Source organism: Phyllostomus discolor, chromosome 5, assembly GCF_004126475.2.
Source record: "Phyllostomus discolor isolate MPI-MPIP mPhyDis1 chromosome 5, mPhyDis1.pri.v3, whole genome shotgun sequence".
NCBI lineage: Eukaryota > Metazoa > Chordata > Mammalia > Chiroptera > Phyllostomidae > Phyllostomus > Phyllostomus discolor.
This window is the reverse complement of record NC_040907.2, coordinates 27,533,857-27,552,437: the sequence shown is the minus strand read 5'-3', so window position 1 is coordinate 27,552,437 and position 18,581 is coordinate 27,533,857. Positions and strand designations below refer to the sequence as shown.

Below are 18,581 nucleotides of genomic sequence, written 5' to 3'. Positions count from 1 at the left end.
TTTAAAGGGGAGGAAACTGAGGCAAAAAGAGGGTTAACTAACTTGCCCAGGGTCATATTACCTTGTAGTGACAAAGCCAGAATCTGAGCCCTGGCTGTGTGGCTCTGGGACCCATGGACCACTCTCTGCGCTCAGCTGCTGCAAGCAGACGGGCCGGGGCCATGCGCTGACGCTGCACCAGCTCAGCTCTGCCCTCCGTGGCACAGAGCGGAACTCCCAACTGCTATTCCTGGGTCCCGCCCAGGTTCCCAGCACTGACTGGGCAACTGGACACGTATTTCAGAGAAACCTCCCAGCCCTACGGGGCGGGTATCAGCCCTCCCACTCCACAGACGAGGGACCTGGAACCAGCAATTTTCAAAGTGCCACTGGCCGGCCAGGGCTCCCCGTCCCCATGGGGCAATTTTACTTGGTCACTTGATACTCAGACCCAAGCATTCACTGTCCCTCAGCTTCTATTCTGACCATCTTTCCCCTCCATTATTCCCTGAAAATGCTCTACTGTTCTCTCAAAGCCAGGAGCCCACCAGAAATCCTTTCTCTTCCTACAAAGAAATTCTGAGCTCCAAAAACATAAAGCAGATATGCAGTACCTGGGGGACGGCCGATGGCCTCCCTGTCCACGCCTCAGCTGTGCCTGGCCCTCCCTCTTTACCTTGATTTCCAGCTTGTGGTTGATGGCCAGTGCGGAATGCTCCAGAGCTTTAATGACAGAGGCGTACGAGTCTGAGAACTTGGTGTACTTGCCCACAAGGGCAATAGTGCAGGTCTCCAGCAAGCGATCATATCTATCAACCAAAGGTCAAGAAACAGTAAGTTATTAGAATGTACATACAAACGAGGTCAAAACTCCTAAAGAGAAGAAAAACAAGTCTGGGAAGAATTTAATGGGAGTATCTATTATCTGAATACCAAACAGTAAAGAGGAAACAGTTTTCAGCTCAATGTGGCAGGCTTTTTAACAAAATAGAATTTTAGAAGCTATTATAAAGAGCTGACGTCAAAATATCAAGCATACTGGGGTGGTGAACGTACAACACAATGTATACAGGCGGTGAATTACAGAACTGCAAACCTTTGTTAACCAATGTCACCCCGATGAATTAAAAAAAAGAAAAAATCTCACACATATTGTTTTACAAAAGATCAAAATCCCAAAGGGCAAACAAATTAACAGCAATTCACAAGAGTTAATGTGATGAAGTGAATAGTCAAATATATTATAGGACATACACACAACAGTCCATATTCATTAAAAATTTCCATTATAAACTTGAATAACAGCAAGAATGTTTATAATATTTTATAAAGAAAGATTCTAAAATTGTGTGCCATTCTTGTAGCTACATGAGGACATACATATAAATGGAAAGTCTGAAAGGGAAAATGTCAAAATGAAAACACCACAGCAATGAAACGAGAGGTTCCTCCCCCCAGTGCTTACTAGAATCATCACATTAATTCTGCGGCTACAGTAAGGCACACCCAGTGCTCTGAGGCCCTGCATGAAGGCACCTGACATGACGTGTGAGCATCACACAGCTTTAGGAGGAAAGGAGAATGGGGACAGTTAAAGTGACAAGTTCTGGCAGCAGTAGTACGAAAAGACTGTCATTTTTGCTGGTTCTTTTCTGGTGCAGGGTGAGTGCTATGTTCCCAAACACAGCTCAGGCATTTGGGGTGGCACCAAAAGTGCTCCAGCCACGGCCAGCCAATGTGTGTGGGCCTTGCGCACATGCACTGACCCACTGCCACTGGGATGCCTGTTCGCACGGATTTTCTAGCTGACAGGAGACAAGGGTTTAGGTGTGTAATCTGAACTCACTTGTGGCCTGGGCCAACTCTACCAGGACTTCCTCACCCATGATAACCACGTGACAGCCGAGAGCCCTTCTTACCGCCCCTCACCATCTATAACCTTTTCCAGCAGGAGCTGATAGCACAAGAGTTGAATTCCCCGCGCCCCTGACAATAAAGAGAACAAGACTGGAGCTGCCAGCAAACCTGTCAGCCATCTCTTTCCACTTCATCAGCATCTTTCGTGACTGCCTCTCGACAGGAAGGTCAAGTCTTCTGAGAAAATAATCTACGACCCCCTGCTCCTCTAATAGCAAGGGGACTCGGTAGATGGACGAGACATCGTGGACGCAGATCACCTGTTTAAAAAGCAGAAAACGTTATTTAATAAAAACAAGTAAAAACTCACTGGGCTGACAGCCTCCTACTAGCTATATGACCTTGGGAAAAACACTGTTCTAAATTTGAAAAGAGAAAATAGGGCAATTTTCTAGAAACAAACACAAATTACTAAAACCAACTAACTCAAGAAGAATTTAAAAATAGTGGCAAGGGTCGAGGGAGGCAAAGGGGAAAAACTGGGACAATTGTAATAGCATCATCAATAAAATATAATTTAAAAATAGAGTAAAATAAAGTAAAAATAGTTGCTAATCTCTTATAAACATGGATAAAAAAAATCCAAAAAGAAAAAAACAAATCACACACTGAACTACAAATGTAGTTTAAAAAAAATCATGTCCACGTAGGCTTGTCCCCAGAGCAGTGGTTCTCAACTTTGGCTCCACACCCACCGGAGTCGCCTGGGGGAGGAGCCCTAAAAACCTGCGAGATGGCTGCGCCCGCACGGGTTCTGGGAGTAGGTAGCAGGCATGGGCACTTTTCAAAGCCGAGTTTGAGAACCACCACATTAGGAAATTTAACAGCAGAATTCACTACATGAACAGATTAAAGGAGAGGAAAAAAATACTTCAGTGGATGCAGGTTTAATAAAAATTCAAAACCTATTCATAATAAAATTTCTTGGTAAATTAGGAATTTTAGGGAAAATATTTTAAAAAGCCCCATAGCAAACATCATTTAGTTGCTATTTAATATTAATGTGAAAGTCTGGAACAACGCAAAACTGGCCACTATCACTACTTTTATTCAGTGATGCACTAGAGGCATTAGCCATTACAATTAGATAAGAAAAATATATATATATGAACTGAAAAATAAACAATCACCACTAACTGCATACAATGTTATTGTTTAATCCATAAAAAAAAAAAAACAGAATTTGCAGGTAAACAACCAGAACAGACTTTTAGTAATTAGCCCGGCCTGAGATCAGCAGGGTTTCCTACATGTGGGTCACATCTAATCAGGAAATGTAATTTTTAAAAACATGCCATTCATATAGTAAATTATAAGTACCTATAAATAAATCTAAAAAAACTTTTCCAAGCTAAGTAAACCTAAAAAGCACCTTTACAAAGATTATAGGTTACTAAAGGGTAGTCCTGCCAACAAATGGAACCAGCACAACCAGGCGTCCGCAGGCAAAAAGATGACTTCCAGCCGTTACTGAAGGGTTACTACACATAAGTCAACTCACAAAAGATCCGAGACCTAAATGTACCACCAAAAACTGTGTTTTCTTACAAAATGTTTAGTGTAAACATTTTGTAAGAAAACACAGAAGACAATCTTTATGACCTTGGTTAAACAGGGTGCTTAGAAATGATACCAAAAGCCTACTGTGTAAAGGAAAACACACGGATGAATCGGAGTTCACCAAATGTAAGAGCTTCTGTGCTCCAAAGGACACCATTAAGGAAATGGAAAGATAAGCCACAGACTGGGGGAAAAAAATATGCAAATCATATCTGATGAAAGATTTACATTTGGAATATAGAAAGAACTCTTGTAATTCAATCAGATAAGCGAAGCAACTTAAAAAATGCATGAAATTTGAAGTTCAAATTTAAATACAGAAATACGTGTCACATTTTTAAAGTGAATAATTACAATGACAACCTGTTCTTTAACAAAACTGAACTACCTTCATTCGCTAGGATTAGAAATATCTGAAGTAACTGAAGTGTGGAAGTGTTTTTCTCAGTCTGTTGAGATCTTGCTTCTAGGTGTGTCCTCTGTTTCAGCTCAAATAAACTCATAAAAATTCTCTACAGGTTGGACATTCTTACGTTGAGAAACAGCCACTTCAAAATGGAGTCACAGCTGCCAGCCCAAAGGAACCCCTCGCATGTCTTCTCAAACCTTCAGAATGTTTAAACAGGGCAGATAACCTTTGGACTCGGCCAAACCAACAGTGCATTCCAAACAATTGTTTGCAAAGCTAACAAGAAAGCACAAATTCTGACTTGAACTGAAAATAGAAGGCACTGTTTAGAATCAGCACCACCATGCATAGCTAAAGAATAACAGCGTATTTGCACCTACAGAAATTTGATCTTGAACTCATTAACGCCAACAGAAATTCCTTCTTTCTATTTATGTAACTATTATTTTTTTTCTTTCTCATAGAAACCTCCTGCTTTCACCCTCTAACTGGAACACTGTTTGGGTTTCTACCTGAATCGGTGCTTCCCAAATAACAAAAAACTAGACCAGTAATAATAATGATAACTGAAGTGTGTGATAAAAAGGCTATTCATAACAATGAAATTATCCTGCTGCTCCACCTATTTGCTATGTCTCCCTTGACCCCAGCTCAGGGGTCACACCCAGGACCCTGGTCGCAGGCCCCAGGCTACCCTCACACCCCGAAGCCAACCCCCGGATGGGAGAGCACAGCTGCCTCCGTGGTGGTGAACAGCTTTCCTCTTGCCCTCTCCACTCCAATGCCCGGCCACTGATTTTAGTATTTCTAAATTCACTTGCATGCTCTGGTAGTCTGTAAATGGATTTCTCTCACTTTAACCCTGCTGTTTCACTCTCCCCTCTCCAAGCCAGCTGGGCTCCCCTGCTCAGTCTCCTGATCCTCAAATAACCTGGCAGCAAAACAAAGCATCCATAACTTAACCATAAAACCCTTCGAATCCATAAAAACTCTTCTTCAACTAAACCCAACCAAAGCTACAATCTCAACTTACCACCCCTAGAATTCCCATATCATGCACCGTACTTAGATGTATTACAGTTCCAAAATTTTGAACTTCCTGTACCACCGGTACCCTCCATTAGCACAGAAAGACTGGCAAGCAGACTCAGAGCCTACCCCGCCTTACACACCAGGCACCAGGCACAGGAAGCTGAGTAGGTGATCGCTGCCCTCCAGAAGCTCGAAGTCTGTAAGGGGAAGCAGCAGGCACACAGGAAAGGAAGTATGCTGGGCTCACCACCCGCACCTCTGAGCCCAGGCCTGAGGCTCAAGAGTGAGGAGGTGTGGCAGGTAAAGCTGCTCAGATAATACTGTGTCCTAGCTGGGCCCCAGAGGAAGAAAATGAACAGGAAGACTGAGGCCGGGAGAGATGGGGGGGGGGGGGCGCGGGGGGGACACGCATTCAGCATGGCTACAGCAAACAGTACAGGAAGTGGAGAGCGAAGGGGCCGGGGAGGTGAGTTCGTTTGGGGAACCACAAGACACAAGGTAACAGAGTCACAGAGCCAGCAGTCTACAGTCTCAAATCCCGAAATGACAACAAGCCTAATGAAACTGGCTAAGAGACTTCAGGATAATTCAAAACAAAAATGATTCCCATGGAGATGGAATTTCTACTCACTTGCTCAGGTTCAACATGGCAGAACATGGATATTTTCTCCTTAACTGCCGTGTCAAGGGGATTTGAGCACCGGCACACAACCTGGGAGTAAAGAAAGCAAGGCGTTTAGATAAAAGGGATTACAACGCTGGGCTTCTCCCCTGTTGCTATTAAAAGAGATACCACATAGTTAAGCTAACTCCCAGGACAATGCATGTACGTTGTGACAATATGACCTGTTTGCAAAACTGAGACCCCTGAGTCCCCAACTGGAAAACACGAGAGAGTGGCAGCCCAAACACACAGGTTACTGAACCACAAGAGCCACCTGGGGTTCACTGCACCGCCATTCTTGGTCAGGAGGGAAGAGAGAATAAATGACCGCTGAGGGGAGATATAAGCCACTAACACGCACGTGCCAGGTAAGGAAATCTTGTAAACCACAGCCCCAGTTCCAAGAACCAGACTTCTTTCTCCACCACCCATTAAAAGCATGCCAAGAAAACGAAGGGCCCGTGTCCCACGGAGGAGAGATGTTAATCAGACACCCAAGGTCAGACGGTCGGGAAGCCTTACCAGGTCTGGGGAGAGCCCAAGGCCTCTGAGTTCCCGAACACTGTTCTGGGTGGGTTTAGTCTTCTGCTCCCCTGTTGAACTTGGCTATTTTACAAAAGGGAAAAAAAAAGTTAATTTCTGTTATGGGAATTTTCAAGTATGACTTTTCCCTGAACACCTTTTTAATGGGGAAACAGATCATTTACCTAATTTATTTCTCATTTTTGTAAGTTACACATGCATATGTCTTAGAGTCGGAGAGCTCTACGAAGTTTGTCCAAAGACCATGGGCACCAGACCCGAAAGACAGTCCTTCATTTACTCCTCTGGTCCTGCTGGTGTGCCTCACTGGTACTTCCCGACATTTAGTTCGAGCCGCTTCTGACGACTCCTCTGTTGGACGTGACCCCCGCCCCCCGCCCCGTGCCTACGGCCCCCTCTCACGCCAGGCTCCCTCTGCAGTGTCCAAGGCTTTGACGGCACTGAACACTGCCCACTGTAAACCTGGGCTGCACTTTTCCTTTCTGGTCCAAACGTTTGTTTCATCCTGTGGGTCGGTGAGTTTTCTATGCCCTAAATGATCTTGATTCTCCTTTCACACTTAACAGATCCACTTGCCGGGTATAGAATTTAGGTGGGAAATCATTTTCCCAAGCATTTTTAAGGAAACAGCTTCACTACCTTTTAGCTTCCAGTGTCGCTAATGAGAAGTCGAATGCCATATTGATTCTTGATGTTTCTCTTCAGAGCCTTTTAGAGGGTCGGCCCCATTACCCTGAAATTTCAGGGATGTGCCTTGGTGTGGTTCATTTTCCGTTCAATGCCCTAGGCATTCATTGGGCCCCTTCGATCTAGAAACTCATGTCTGGATATTTCTTTGAATTGTTTAGATAGAGTCAAAATTTTTTTTCTATAGAGGGCCAGATAATAAATATTTTAGGTTTTGTTGGCCACACAGTCTCTGTCACAACTATTCAACTCTCCTGTTTTAGCACAAAGGCAGCATGGACGATATGTAAACATAAGGATGTGGCTGTTATTTCCACACAACTTTTTTCAAAACAGGCTGGGTTGTTTTGGCCTGTGGGGCATAATTTATGAACCCCTCATTCAGATTTCTCTCCTCTCCATTTCCGTTACTTTGGGGGAGATCCTATTATTTGGACGTTAGAACTCCTGGACCAGTCCACACTCTCTTGCTTTTTCTCTATTTTTTATCTTTTGGGCTTTCTGCTCTGCTTCCTCAGGTATTTCCTCCCCTTTCTTTCTCTTAAATTTTTCAATTCTTTTATCCAATTATTAATTCCCACGAATTCTTTTCTGTTCTCTGTTCCCTTCTTAGGGTATTCAGCTGTGCTTAATGGGTGCAGTTTATCTCCTCTTCATTCCACGGCTACTAATGACACGCTCGCTGCTTTTGTTTTAGGTTCCCTGCTCCCTGCAGAGCCGCAATTTCCTCTGAGTTTCTTTTCTTCCTGTTGTTTTGGTCTCTCGCGTGTTAGATAATTTCTCCAAATGTCTGGTGATTGCTGGCTGCCAACTCATATTTAAAAGCTATGTGGGGGTTCTGTAAAAGCGGGATTTGTCCGCCAGGGTCCTTACTCTGGGAACCCGCAGGCCCACTGCATGAGAGCAGCGTGCGTTCCCCTGGGCTAGGCACGTGCCCCAAGAAGAACCTTACAGTCAGTCCAGCCTCCTCTGTGGAAGGTCCGAGCCGGGCTGTGACGATTCTGGGAATCACGTGACAGAGAAAGGTAGGATGTCTCAAGAGCATAAAGTTACACTTAACCCCACGTTTTTAGTTCAGTATTACCACCCTCAACTGTCCCTAGTGTCTGCTCATCCGGAATACCTCTTACAGGGGAAAAAACCCTCCAGTCTTCTGCCAAGGCAGGGAGTGGCTAAGGCCCCACTGTGCACACCAGGGAAGGGGACATCAGGGTCTGACTGGTTCTGGAAGGGCAGTTAGGAGCCTGACCCGTAGCCCCCATGCCCAGAGGCACCAGATGTGGCCTGCTCCTGAGCCGCTGGGGGCTCTGCAGGGCAAACGGGGTCAGTCTGAGTCCGTCTGTAGGTGTCCATCTGCTTCCTGCCCTCCTGACTGCTGCTACTGCTGACTCCTCTCACGGTGTCTGCCCCTGTGAGTTTGCGGCTATACACAAGTCCCCGGGCTGCAGCGGTCAGGGGGCTTCGCCATGCGGGTGAAGACGAATGAACATGTTCAACCCGCCAGCTTTAACTGCAACGTCCCTGATTAACTTTCCGAATGTTCCCCACTGGATCTTTCTTTCTTCTCAAGATTTTATTTATTTTTAGGAGAGGGGAAGGGAGGGAGAAAGGAAGGGAGAGAGAGACACATCCATGTGCGAGAAAAACATCGACCGGCGGCCTCTTGCATGCTCCCTACGGGGGACCTGGCCCACAGCCCAGGCACGTGCCCTGACTGAAGATCGAACCGGCGACTTTTCATTTTGCGGGATGACACCCAGCCCACTGAGCCGTACTGGTCAGGGCCCCACTGGATCTTTTTCAAAGGTATGATTACAATACTTTAAAATTTGTAAAGAAGTTTTTTTTTAATTTTCTGCTTCCCGCAGCTCAAATACTTAAAACAGAAAAGGGACGCAAATCATCCTTTTCTCCCTCCTCTCCACCTCCCCACAGGGAAGTTTTGATGGACTTACCTGAGGAACCAGACTGACGTGAATATTACAAAAGTTCTCTCTTTTGACCTTGAACTGGAACTGACGGAAGGCCTCGATAAAGGGCATGCTTTCTATGTCTCCCACTGTTCCACCGAGCTGGAAGGACACAGTTGTTTCAGGGCTTACACACCAAACCTTCCTCCCGCGGTCGGGTTCGGCTGTCTGACACACACGCTCTGCCATCTCAACTCCATGAGAAGCAGCAGCGTAATATGGACTCTTCGGGCCCGTACGGTGCCAGTTAGCACTAATGAGACATTTCTTTGTGCTAAAAGATTACCTTTTTGGATGCACTTACCATCCCACAAGGTTTTATCATGGATCACGGGTCTTCCCACATTATTTCAAGAAAAAGGTCAACTGAAAGCTATACTAGGGACTTTATTTGCAGGAGAGCTACAAAGCAAAGAAACCTAAATCTTACCCACTTAGCCACAAATAACTTTTGTATTAAAAATCATCTGCTAGGGAAAAAAATCACCTGCTAGAAACAAGCTGCTGAAACTTCCAAGCCTCCTGTTTTCGCAGGGACACGGAGACCCACTGGCTAGGATCAGCCAGGCAGGGGTACAGAAACTGAAACTCAAGGAGCCTCAGTCATTCAGACCAAAAATGTGTCGCCATCTCCACTACATAAACACATAAATGCTGAAAAAGGAGAATCGCTTGGGCGAAGTATCACTTTGGATGGCCACCCACATGACTGTTACTGCACCCTCACCTGCCATACATCATAGGTAGGAAGGTCAAGGGCTTAGCTGGGAATTGTCTTAGCTGCTGATGGCTGACTAAGCGCATGAATGTGTCCACTGGGTCACCTACTCAGGAATCACAGTTTAGAAAGGACTCGTACACACCTCAATAACGCACACTTGAGGCTCTAGGCCATCTTCATCCACAGGTATTAATGCCTGTCTCATCACCCACTCCTGGATTGCGTCTGTGATGTGAGGGACCACTGGGAAGGAGAGAGAAGAATGTGACTCACACTTTTCCGTCAGCACTGATGAGAGAGATGCATTTAAGGCGACTACAAATGGTTGCACTCTGGCATCACAGAGAGGCAAAGGGTCCACATTGAGACCACTCTTAAATGGCCTTAGGAAAAATCTCTGGGCTTGCACTCCCCACAGCCTCCTTTCCAGGAGTCCACGTTGTGGCTGGAAACACTACGAGAGAGCAGGGCCAAGAGTGGAGCCCTAACCCACACCAGAGCTCTTCCTGCCCCTGAGCAAGCTCACCCTGGCCGCACAGCCACATGGCCACCCTACTGCTTATAGGCAGAGGTGGCCATATCACACCTGGGTGCTTTTCCAGGAACAAGGGAAACCAGGACCCTGTTCCATTGTGTTTCCAGATTCCTGAAGTGGAGACGATCCACTTCGAGGAGACAGCACAGTGTAGCAGAGTGGTTAGGAGCACAGCGCCTGGGCTCAGAATGTCTGGGTTCACACCTCAGTTCCACCACTCATTAGGGCCGGATCTCTGGGCAAGTGACTTAACTATTCTCAAGCTCAACTTCCCTATCCACGAACTGGCGGTAACAGCTTCAACTTTGTAAAGCTGTGGAAATCAGTGAGACGGCACTGGTAAAATGCTAAGCAGAGTGCCTACCAAGTCGGTACTCAATACGTGCCAGCTCCTGCTGATCGCTTTCAAAAACCACAGCTGTCAGGCTCTGGCGGCAGATCCCCAAGGGCGGAGAGTGCTGTTTAACTTGCTGTGTGTAGACAGAGCCAGCAGTGCCTCGAGCACAAGGATGTTCATCATCTCCACACAGATCAGCCAAAGTGCTCTTTTAAAAATGCAAATTAGAGTTTACCACTCCCTGAGTTTCCGTTCTAAAATGCAAACTCCAGGCTGTGGCCCAGCGGGAGGCCCCGTGTGACTTGGCTGCACCCCTGTCACCTATCTCCCTGACCATCGTCCTGTGTCACTGCTCCCTGCCCTGTCCATGACCAAGCCCTCTGTGGTTCTGGGCCCTCTGTACAGGCCTCGCGGGCTCTCCTTCCAGCCCTCCCACAGCCGGCCTCCTGGCTCACCCATCCTCTCCTTGGAGGCCTTCCCTGGGCCCCTGGCCAGACAGCTCTCCCCACCACTTTCTCAGTCTCTCTTCTATCCTCTCCTGCCACAGCTCCCATCAGACTTCCCATCCCATGCGTCTGTGACCTCCACAAGGGCAGTGGCCTTGCTGATCTTGTTCCTCAAGTACTCTCAGCACCAGGGACGCCTGACCACTGGAGCACTCACAACACATCTGACGGATGAATGGATAAACAGCTAAATACACTGGAGCCTAGAGCCATAAACTCCATAATCAAGATCATTATAATTCCAAATTGATCCCTTTGTGTGTATCAGGAACTCAAGAGAAACACTTGACTGACTTAATGCCTTTAATCCTGCCAACACACAGGAGAGGCAGACACTGTTATTATCTTCCTTTGTAGAAAAGGAAAACAGATTTCAGAGAGGTTTAGCAACCAGTCCACGCTCATGAAGCTGGTAAGTAGCACAGCTAAGATGTAAACATGAGCCAGTTAACCTAGAATCTGGGTCTGGGGCTGCTCACTGTCGGCGGGACCCTCCGCTATCAGTCCAGTATAGCCTAAAGCCAAAAGCAGATTTATTCTCGGAACTCAGATAAAAGCCACTTTTCAGCAGTCCCCAAAATCTGGACTTATGCCATTACACTAGACAAGTGGTTTTCCAACCCCACCTTTTCCAAACAAGCACTGTCCTCAAATGAAGGCTGTGTAAACCCACAACAGCAAACAAATACAAGTGACGCTGGGCCAGTGGTAGCTCAGCAGGACCCAGAGACATACTTCTCAGACTCTCCCCAAGGCCCATCCGTCCTGATTACTAGTCTAAAACCAATGTACACGATGGACATTCTTTTCCCTATCACTGCCTATGCACAGACATCACACACACACACACACACACACACACACACACACACGGAGTCTGGCTCTCTGCCTAGTCTAGTAGTCTTCATCACTTCACACTCATCACTGTATAAAGCAGGGGTGTCAGGCTCATTTTCACCGGGGACCACATCAGCCTTGTGGTTACCTTCAAAGGGCTGAAGTAATTTTAGGACTGTATAAATGTAACTACTCCTTAACTGTTAAGGAGTTGCAATTACATTCAGCCCTTTGAAGGCTGCCACGAGGCTGACGTGGCCCCTGGTAAAAATGAGTTTGACACCCCTGGTATAAAGACAATAGCTCTCTGGCCCTGACTGGTGTGGCTCAGTGGGTTGGGCGCCCACCTGCACTGAAAGGTCACTAGTTCAATTCCCGGTCGGGGCACATGCCTGGGTTGTAGGCCAGGTTCTCAGTTGGAGACATGCAAGAGGCAACTGATCAATATTTCTCTTGCACATCGATGTTTCTCTCCCTCTCTTCCCCTCTCTCTACAAATAAATAAAATCTTAAAAAAAAAGTTTTCTGGACTCAAATCATGCCACTGGACTGACAGCTTCAATGCCATCCACCGAGCAGTGATGGCTTCTCCAATTTATTTTTTGAGTCAACTGAAGGCATATTTCAGTAACAATACACAAAAGAAATTCAACTGTTTAAGATTTTTAAACTTTAAAGGCAAATAAATCCAGTCTTACCTTGGACGGTTTTTCCCAAGTAATCGCCTTTGCGTTCCTTGTTAATAACATACTGGTATATCTTTCCGGTGGTCAGGTTATTGTCCTTGGTGAGGCGGATGTCCAGGAAACGCTCATAGTTACCCAGATCGAGGTCTACTTCCCCACCGTCATCCAGCACAAAAACCTCACCTGGGGCACACGGGGAAAATGTTCAGGGCGAAAGAAAAAGACATACGCCGTGGCACAGCTTGTGTGCCAAAACATAAACACTCAACTAGAACAAAGTCTCAATTACCCACACACAAAGCAAAAGCAATTTATTTCTAGATAACTAAAGAGGACACAAAAGGAAAAGCACCGACCATTCTCCAGAAGGTAACTTCACACTTCCAGTCTGTCAACAAACTCAGTCTGAATCAGGAAGAGTTCTGAAACAGCATGGAACGGAAGAAAATTACAGCCCAAAGGGCTGGGGACAGACGGGACTTTACAGTTTGTGTGGCATCTGTTGTTCTCAACGACGTCTACTACTTGAGCAAAGCAAGGTTTGAAGTGTGACAAAAAGCATGATTTCATTCGAAAGTTAAACAAGATATACCATTAAGATCATTCTAAAAGCCATCTCCCGGGCTACACTTTAGTCCTAAGCAAAGCTGTGAAACTACAAAGTTTTTCCCCATTTCTTTGTTTAACATTCACTCCTCAAAACATCAGTCTAGAAAAGTTTGCCCAGTATGGTTCATTCCTACCATCACAATAAAATATAAGCTTAAAAACAGGAAAGGGAAAAAAACATCTCATTTTCCCCCTCAGGAAAGAACTCGTCCCCCGCTCGGGAACTCTGCACAAAGTACTGCTCCGGTCTCCCTCTTCTCCTGCTGCTACTTATTACACTAACGTGCCCGCCCTGCTGACGCTCATCTGTACAGATTCTGACCTCAACATTAGAAAGCAGGAGTATGAAAACAGAATTTAAAAACTTGAAGAGTGTGCTTTAACAATACATCCATCCCCAATTTTAACCAAACAACCACCTAGGTAGTAATTCCGACAATCACATAACCACAGGAGACAGGCACTATCCTAACCTCCCTTAACAGTTTCATTTCAACTTTCCACTCACCTCAAAAGATCCTCGTTTATATTATCCAAACTCTGTCCACAAAACAGAATTTCCAGCTCACATGTCACGCAACTCCAGCATTTATCTGTGGTCTAAATCCCTACAAAGTGGTCCTTCAGCCTTTTTGATTGAACACACCTCCATCAAAGGAACTCACAACTTCTGGAAGTCAGTTACCTCAGTCTTAGAAAGCGTTTGCTATTATAAAGATCTTTCTTATGTCACAGAAAAATCTATTTTCTTATAATTTCTTTCCATGCATCCTATTTCTAAAGCTTGGGACCACAAGGAATAAATATAATCCCTCTTCTCAAATATTTAAGGAAAGTTATTATGTCACCAGATTACCCTTTTTCAAAGTGACAAATTTTCACTCATCCACCAAAAAGATAATTCCTGTTCTTTCTGTTACAGAAACCTCTAGACTCTAATCACTACATTGCATATTAAGATTTCTGCTTCCTCATCCTGACCGGCATAGCTCAGTTAGTTGAGCATCATCCTGCAAAGTTAAGGGTCACCAGTTCGATTCCCCGTCAGGGCACAACTCTGGGTTGTGGCCCAGTTCCCAGTTGGGGTGCATGTGAGAGGCAACCAATTGATGTTTCTCTCACACATCAATGTTTCTCTCCCTCCATTTGTCCACCCTTTCCTTCTCTCTAAAAATAAATAAGTAAAATCTTAAAAAAAAAAAAAAAAAGATTTCTGCTTCCTCTGTCCAGGTGAGGAAAGCATCATCCTGCTACTCTAAGGACCTTTTTAGAAGGCAAGAAATGGAAGTCATACAAAATACACACAATTTCCAAGGGCTGACTCACATGTTCTTCTACACACTACACAATTAAAAATGCACTTTGCTTACCGTGCTCATAAGGAGAGAACGTCCCTGCGTCAATGTTAATGTATGGGTCGATTTTAATCGAGGTGACATGTAAACCACATGACTTCAGGATCGTGCCCACACTGCTGGCAATGATCCCTTTTCCGATTCCTGATATAACGCCACCAGTCACCAGAATGTACTTCATTTTCCTTTTTGACCTGTGGGAAGGAAAAACTATAGATGAAATATAGTTCAACAAGTCAAATGTAGCTAGCTTCAAACACTAACTGCCATTTTTACTGGCTATCACCCTCTCGGAGCCTTGGGTACCCTGTCTGTCACGTGACTTTGGAAAATTGTTTTGTGGGTTCCTGGATCACTGAGTGGCTTCGGTCAAATACGAGTTGAAAAACAACTACTAATCAAGGAACGTACCTTTTTTTTTTTCGTGCTTTGACAACACTGTGAGTCAACCTAATTTAAAAAAAAACAAAAACCAGAAAACGCTTTAAGCTATCAGTAGAACACTATGCCCCAACTGTTGGCTGGCATGGCCACCAGACAATGGCACACCAGCCAGGTACCTCATTACTGTCCCTACATGGGGAAAACAATTTCACTCTTGGATGAGCACTCTGATTTCCCATAAAATAGTGTCTTTGGCTAAACTACAATGTAGCACCAAGAAAGCATAGCTCCTTCTAGGTTAGTGAAGACAGAATAAAAGAACTTAAAAGAAGTTGCAGTTGTACCTAAAAATCTTTTAATTAAAGGCAGCTCTCTTCTGCAGTTTAATAATAACTTACTCGTTGCCAGCAATCTCTCCCAGGTACGCCCTGAAGAGTTTTATATGTTGGAGGAAAGGGACAGCAGATAATAAACCAGTATGAAGCATGTAATAAGCAGAGGACTCAAAAAGTGGGCAGATTAGATTAAATCCAAAGAGCCAGACGGTTATGGCAGTGTCTGGAAGAAAGAGACTCGATGCAAGATAAGAAGCGATGGATAGACACAAGAACAGCTGAAGCAAGGGGTGGGTAAAACAAACGCATAGACAAGCGGAGGAGACAGTGACAGGCTCACCAGGGAGAATTTCTCTCTGGCCCACAGACAGCTTCAGAGGCCCCCAAAACATCGTTTGGTCAACAAACCTAAATGTGATCAAAATGAAAAACACAATCACCAAGGAGAAAGAGAGAATGCTTGCTTTGGCAAGGGCAGGCCCTTCTCTGGGAACACTTCATGTGAAGCCAAAAACAAGCTACGAAAGGGAAGAAGGAAACGGGAGTTCCACTTAAAGCATTGCCCTCACCTCGCTCCTCCCCAAAGCAGGAATGAAAGCACTTGGCAAAGAGATAAAATGTTTAAAATGTCTTCCCCTGACAGGCAGACACCATCACCTTGCCCTTTCTATCCTCTGTTGCAGCATTTCCAAAAGCATGCTCCTTGGTTTCTATAAAATGCATATGGGGTTCCCCAAAAGGATTTAGGGACACATAAGAGAAATACTGGGATATCAGTTAAATAGTCCATTGGTTTCTTTAATGCAAGACCTCTAGGAGCCTTTACTAGGTTAACATTCAATGTGACCTCCAAAAAGGAGTATTCGGTATGCAGTTTTCCCAAACTTGTTTGACCCCAAGTCCCTAACATTTGGGGGAAACACTTCTCTGACTGCTCCCTGACAGTTGAACGAGTCCTTACTGGCCCATGAATATCAGACTTGGCTATATTTTAGAGAGGCCCTGGCCAGGTGGACCCCAGAGACTATGCCTGGTCTTACCAAATTTTGGATGTTCCTAGAAATTCTTCAGCCACTCTGAGTGGTTTACAGAGTGAGAAGTTTCATCTCATCAATTTACATTTGAATTGCCCCAATTTTACTCTAAAAGGGTAACACCACTCTTCAGGGTGATTCTTGCAGTCTCCCACAGTGCCTGGCAATAAATATTCAAAGTACTCAAAGGCCAGGTGGGGGTCCCCAAGACTCATCCACTCACATTCATGGACGCCCATCACTGTCAATATGTATGTGTAGGCTACTATGCCAGACACTCTGGGGACTACAATTAATCAGATCTGGGCCCATACCTCAAGATGCTGGCAGTCCAGTTTGAGACAACACATTTACAAAGAAAGGAGTGATGCAGTGATGGTGAGAGCAGAGGGACAGTATGTGAACAGTATAAAGGGGGAAGAAGAGCAGAAAGCTTTCAGTGGCAACAGTAGGGTCAAGTCCCAGGACCCATTAGAAGGTAAGGAAAATCCAAGGGTGGAGGACCCAGGCTACTCCTGCTTTGTTGACCTGAAACATGCCTGACAAAGCATGGGGAAGGGAACAGAGTGAACAGGAAGGTGAAAGCTATCTACGGAAACCAGAGGTAGGGCCGAGACAAGTGGTGGGGGGAAGACAGTGGGAAATAAGTTGTAAATGTAGGCAAGGGGCCCAGTCATGTGAAAACTTGAATGTCCAATCTGAACTTTATTCTGAAAGTGATGGAGACATTGGAAGGTTTTCAAACACAGAAGTAACAAAAATCAAGATGCAGCAAAGGAATTCAACAAAGATGGAAAAAAGGTTCTTTTTTGTTTGTTCATTAAATGTTGTGAGATCCAGTTCCAGCTCCATCCCTTGGGTACTGAGACCTGTCAAGTCACTTAAGCTGCCTGAGTCCTTACATCTGTAAAACGGGGGTGAGAATCTCCACGTCACTTTTGACATAAAACCGCTGAGAATTCAAAATTATAATGTGCAGATGAAAATGCACAAACGTAGTGAACTTAACTTTAAAATGCAACATCTTCACACCGGCGGCCCAGAAGGGAGGTGGCCGGCTGTGGGGACGAAGGGAACAGCACCGGGAGGCTGTCAAGCCCGGCGAGCTCCAAGGCCCCTTCCGCTACAGGAGTCAAGGCATGCTGGAGGGGGCCGAGGCCAGGCCGCGGAACCCATCCCACCTCGACAAGCCAGTCTCGGATCTTGAAACCCCTCCTGGCGAGGTGCCTTGAGGACCGAGGGACGTAGCCCGGGGCAGTCCAAATGGAGCAGCAGCTGCGGGGTCCAGCGCTCTAAGGCCCTCTCCATCCCACGAGCCAACCTCGGCCTCCCACTGCGGAGCCCTGCAGCCCTTTCTGCTACCCCACGCCCACTGCGGCCCGTCTCCCCAGTGGCGCCCGGCCACGCGGCCCCGCGCGCGGGAGCCGGCTCCTCGCCGGCCTGGCCGCCCGCCCCATTCCGTTAGGCACGGAACTGATTGGGCGGGCCTGCTCTCCACATCACCCGCGATTGGTGGGAGCGGTGTCTATCACCCGGCAGTAGAGCTGTCCCGCGCTGGGCTCAGCCCGCGCCGCCGATTCCTGCACCAGAGAACGGCTCCCCCGGCATCTCTGGAGTCAGCCTACCTGAGGCCCGCTTCAAATCCTCCTGTCGGCTAAGAAGCTAGGAGGGAGACGCACACCGTGGCCCCGGCAGCCAGTGAAGCAGCCCGGCCGCATGCGCCCGGCAGTCTTTCACGGAGGCGGGCCCTAGGCGGTGCGCACGCAGAGGCAGGGGGCGGGGCGGGCGCTTGGTCCCACCCCGTGGCGGAGCTTGGATGCGCGCGACGCAGGGCCCCGAATGCGCAGGCGCCCGGCGGACCAGGTTTCCCACCTGTCTGGCCGGGTGGTTGGAATGGTCCTTCAGCTCCTGACACTGGAGAAGTAGCTATTCGAGACTGGGGAGGCTGTGGCATTTCTGCCAAGAAGCCTTTGTCACAGCCAGTGGTGTAAGCTTCGTTTCTTAAGGGGGAGGAGGCCGTTTTTGGATTCACATCTGGCAAATCCTTCGCCTGGCTGCAGCCCCCTGCCACCACAGCCTTCCAAGAAAGTCTGGATCCATCCCACCGAGCCTCTGAAACTCCTGCCTTATGAGCAGGACGGTCAAGGCTCCTGGTGTTGCAACCCCAACCCCATCTCTCCTGCCGCGCCTACTGGGCCCCAGCTTCTAAAAAGGAAGCCCAAGAGGGTGGCTGGGCACAGGTTCCTTCCTTATCGAGCTCCCTTTCCTCTACATCAGCCCCGACAGTGGCTGCTTTAGCTGGACAACAGTCCGGAGACATACTGTGTGTCATCCAGCTAACGTTCACTGAGCGCTCACTGGGCCAAGTGCTGTGCTGGGCTCCAAGGGGCCCTGTCCTAGGTTCAACGATGCAGTGCACAGGCCAACTAATCAGCTAATTACAGTTCACGATCTTCCTAAGTGCTTGTGGCTGAAGTGTCT

At 46.6% G+C, this 18,581-nt stretch overlaps 1 protein-coding gene across 3 annotated transcripts in view; it reads right to left on the bottom strand.

Moving 5' to 3' along the window:
• The window catches only part of CTPS1 (CTP synthase 1), a 29,723-nt gene extending 11,853 nt beyond the window's left edge, over window positions 1-17,870 (bottom strand). Inside the window, exons 1-10 of one of the 3 annotated variants that reach the window (XM_036025855.1) lie at window positions 17,726-17,870; window positions 15,407-15,474; window positions 14,363-14,541; window positions 12,396-12,566; window positions 9,625-9,725; window positions 8,747-8,863; window positions 6,084-6,167; window positions 5,529-5,609; window positions 2,005-2,156; window positions 656-788 (exon numbers count right to left, since the gene is read on the bottom strand). In XM_036025855.1, coding sequence (XP_035881748.1) covers window positions 656-788; window positions 2,005-2,156; window positions 5,529-5,609; window positions 6,084-6,167; window positions 8,747-8,863; window positions 9,625-9,725; window positions 12,396-12,566; window positions 14,363-14,528 — 1,005 coding nt within the window. In that variant the 5' untranslated portion in view covers window positions 14,529-14,541; window positions 15,407-15,474; window positions 17,726-17,870. The remainder of the gene's footprint in view (window positions 1-655; window positions 789-2,004; window positions 2,157-5,528; window positions 5,610-6,083; window positions 6,168-8,746; window positions 8,864-9,624; window positions 9,726-12,395; window positions 12,567-14,362; window positions 14,542-15,406; window positions 15,475-17,725) is intronic. The other 2 variants (XM_028511867.2, XM_028511866.2) reach the window with 2 other exon arrangements.
• Between the last annotated feature and the right edge of the window lie 711 nt (window positions 17,871-18,581).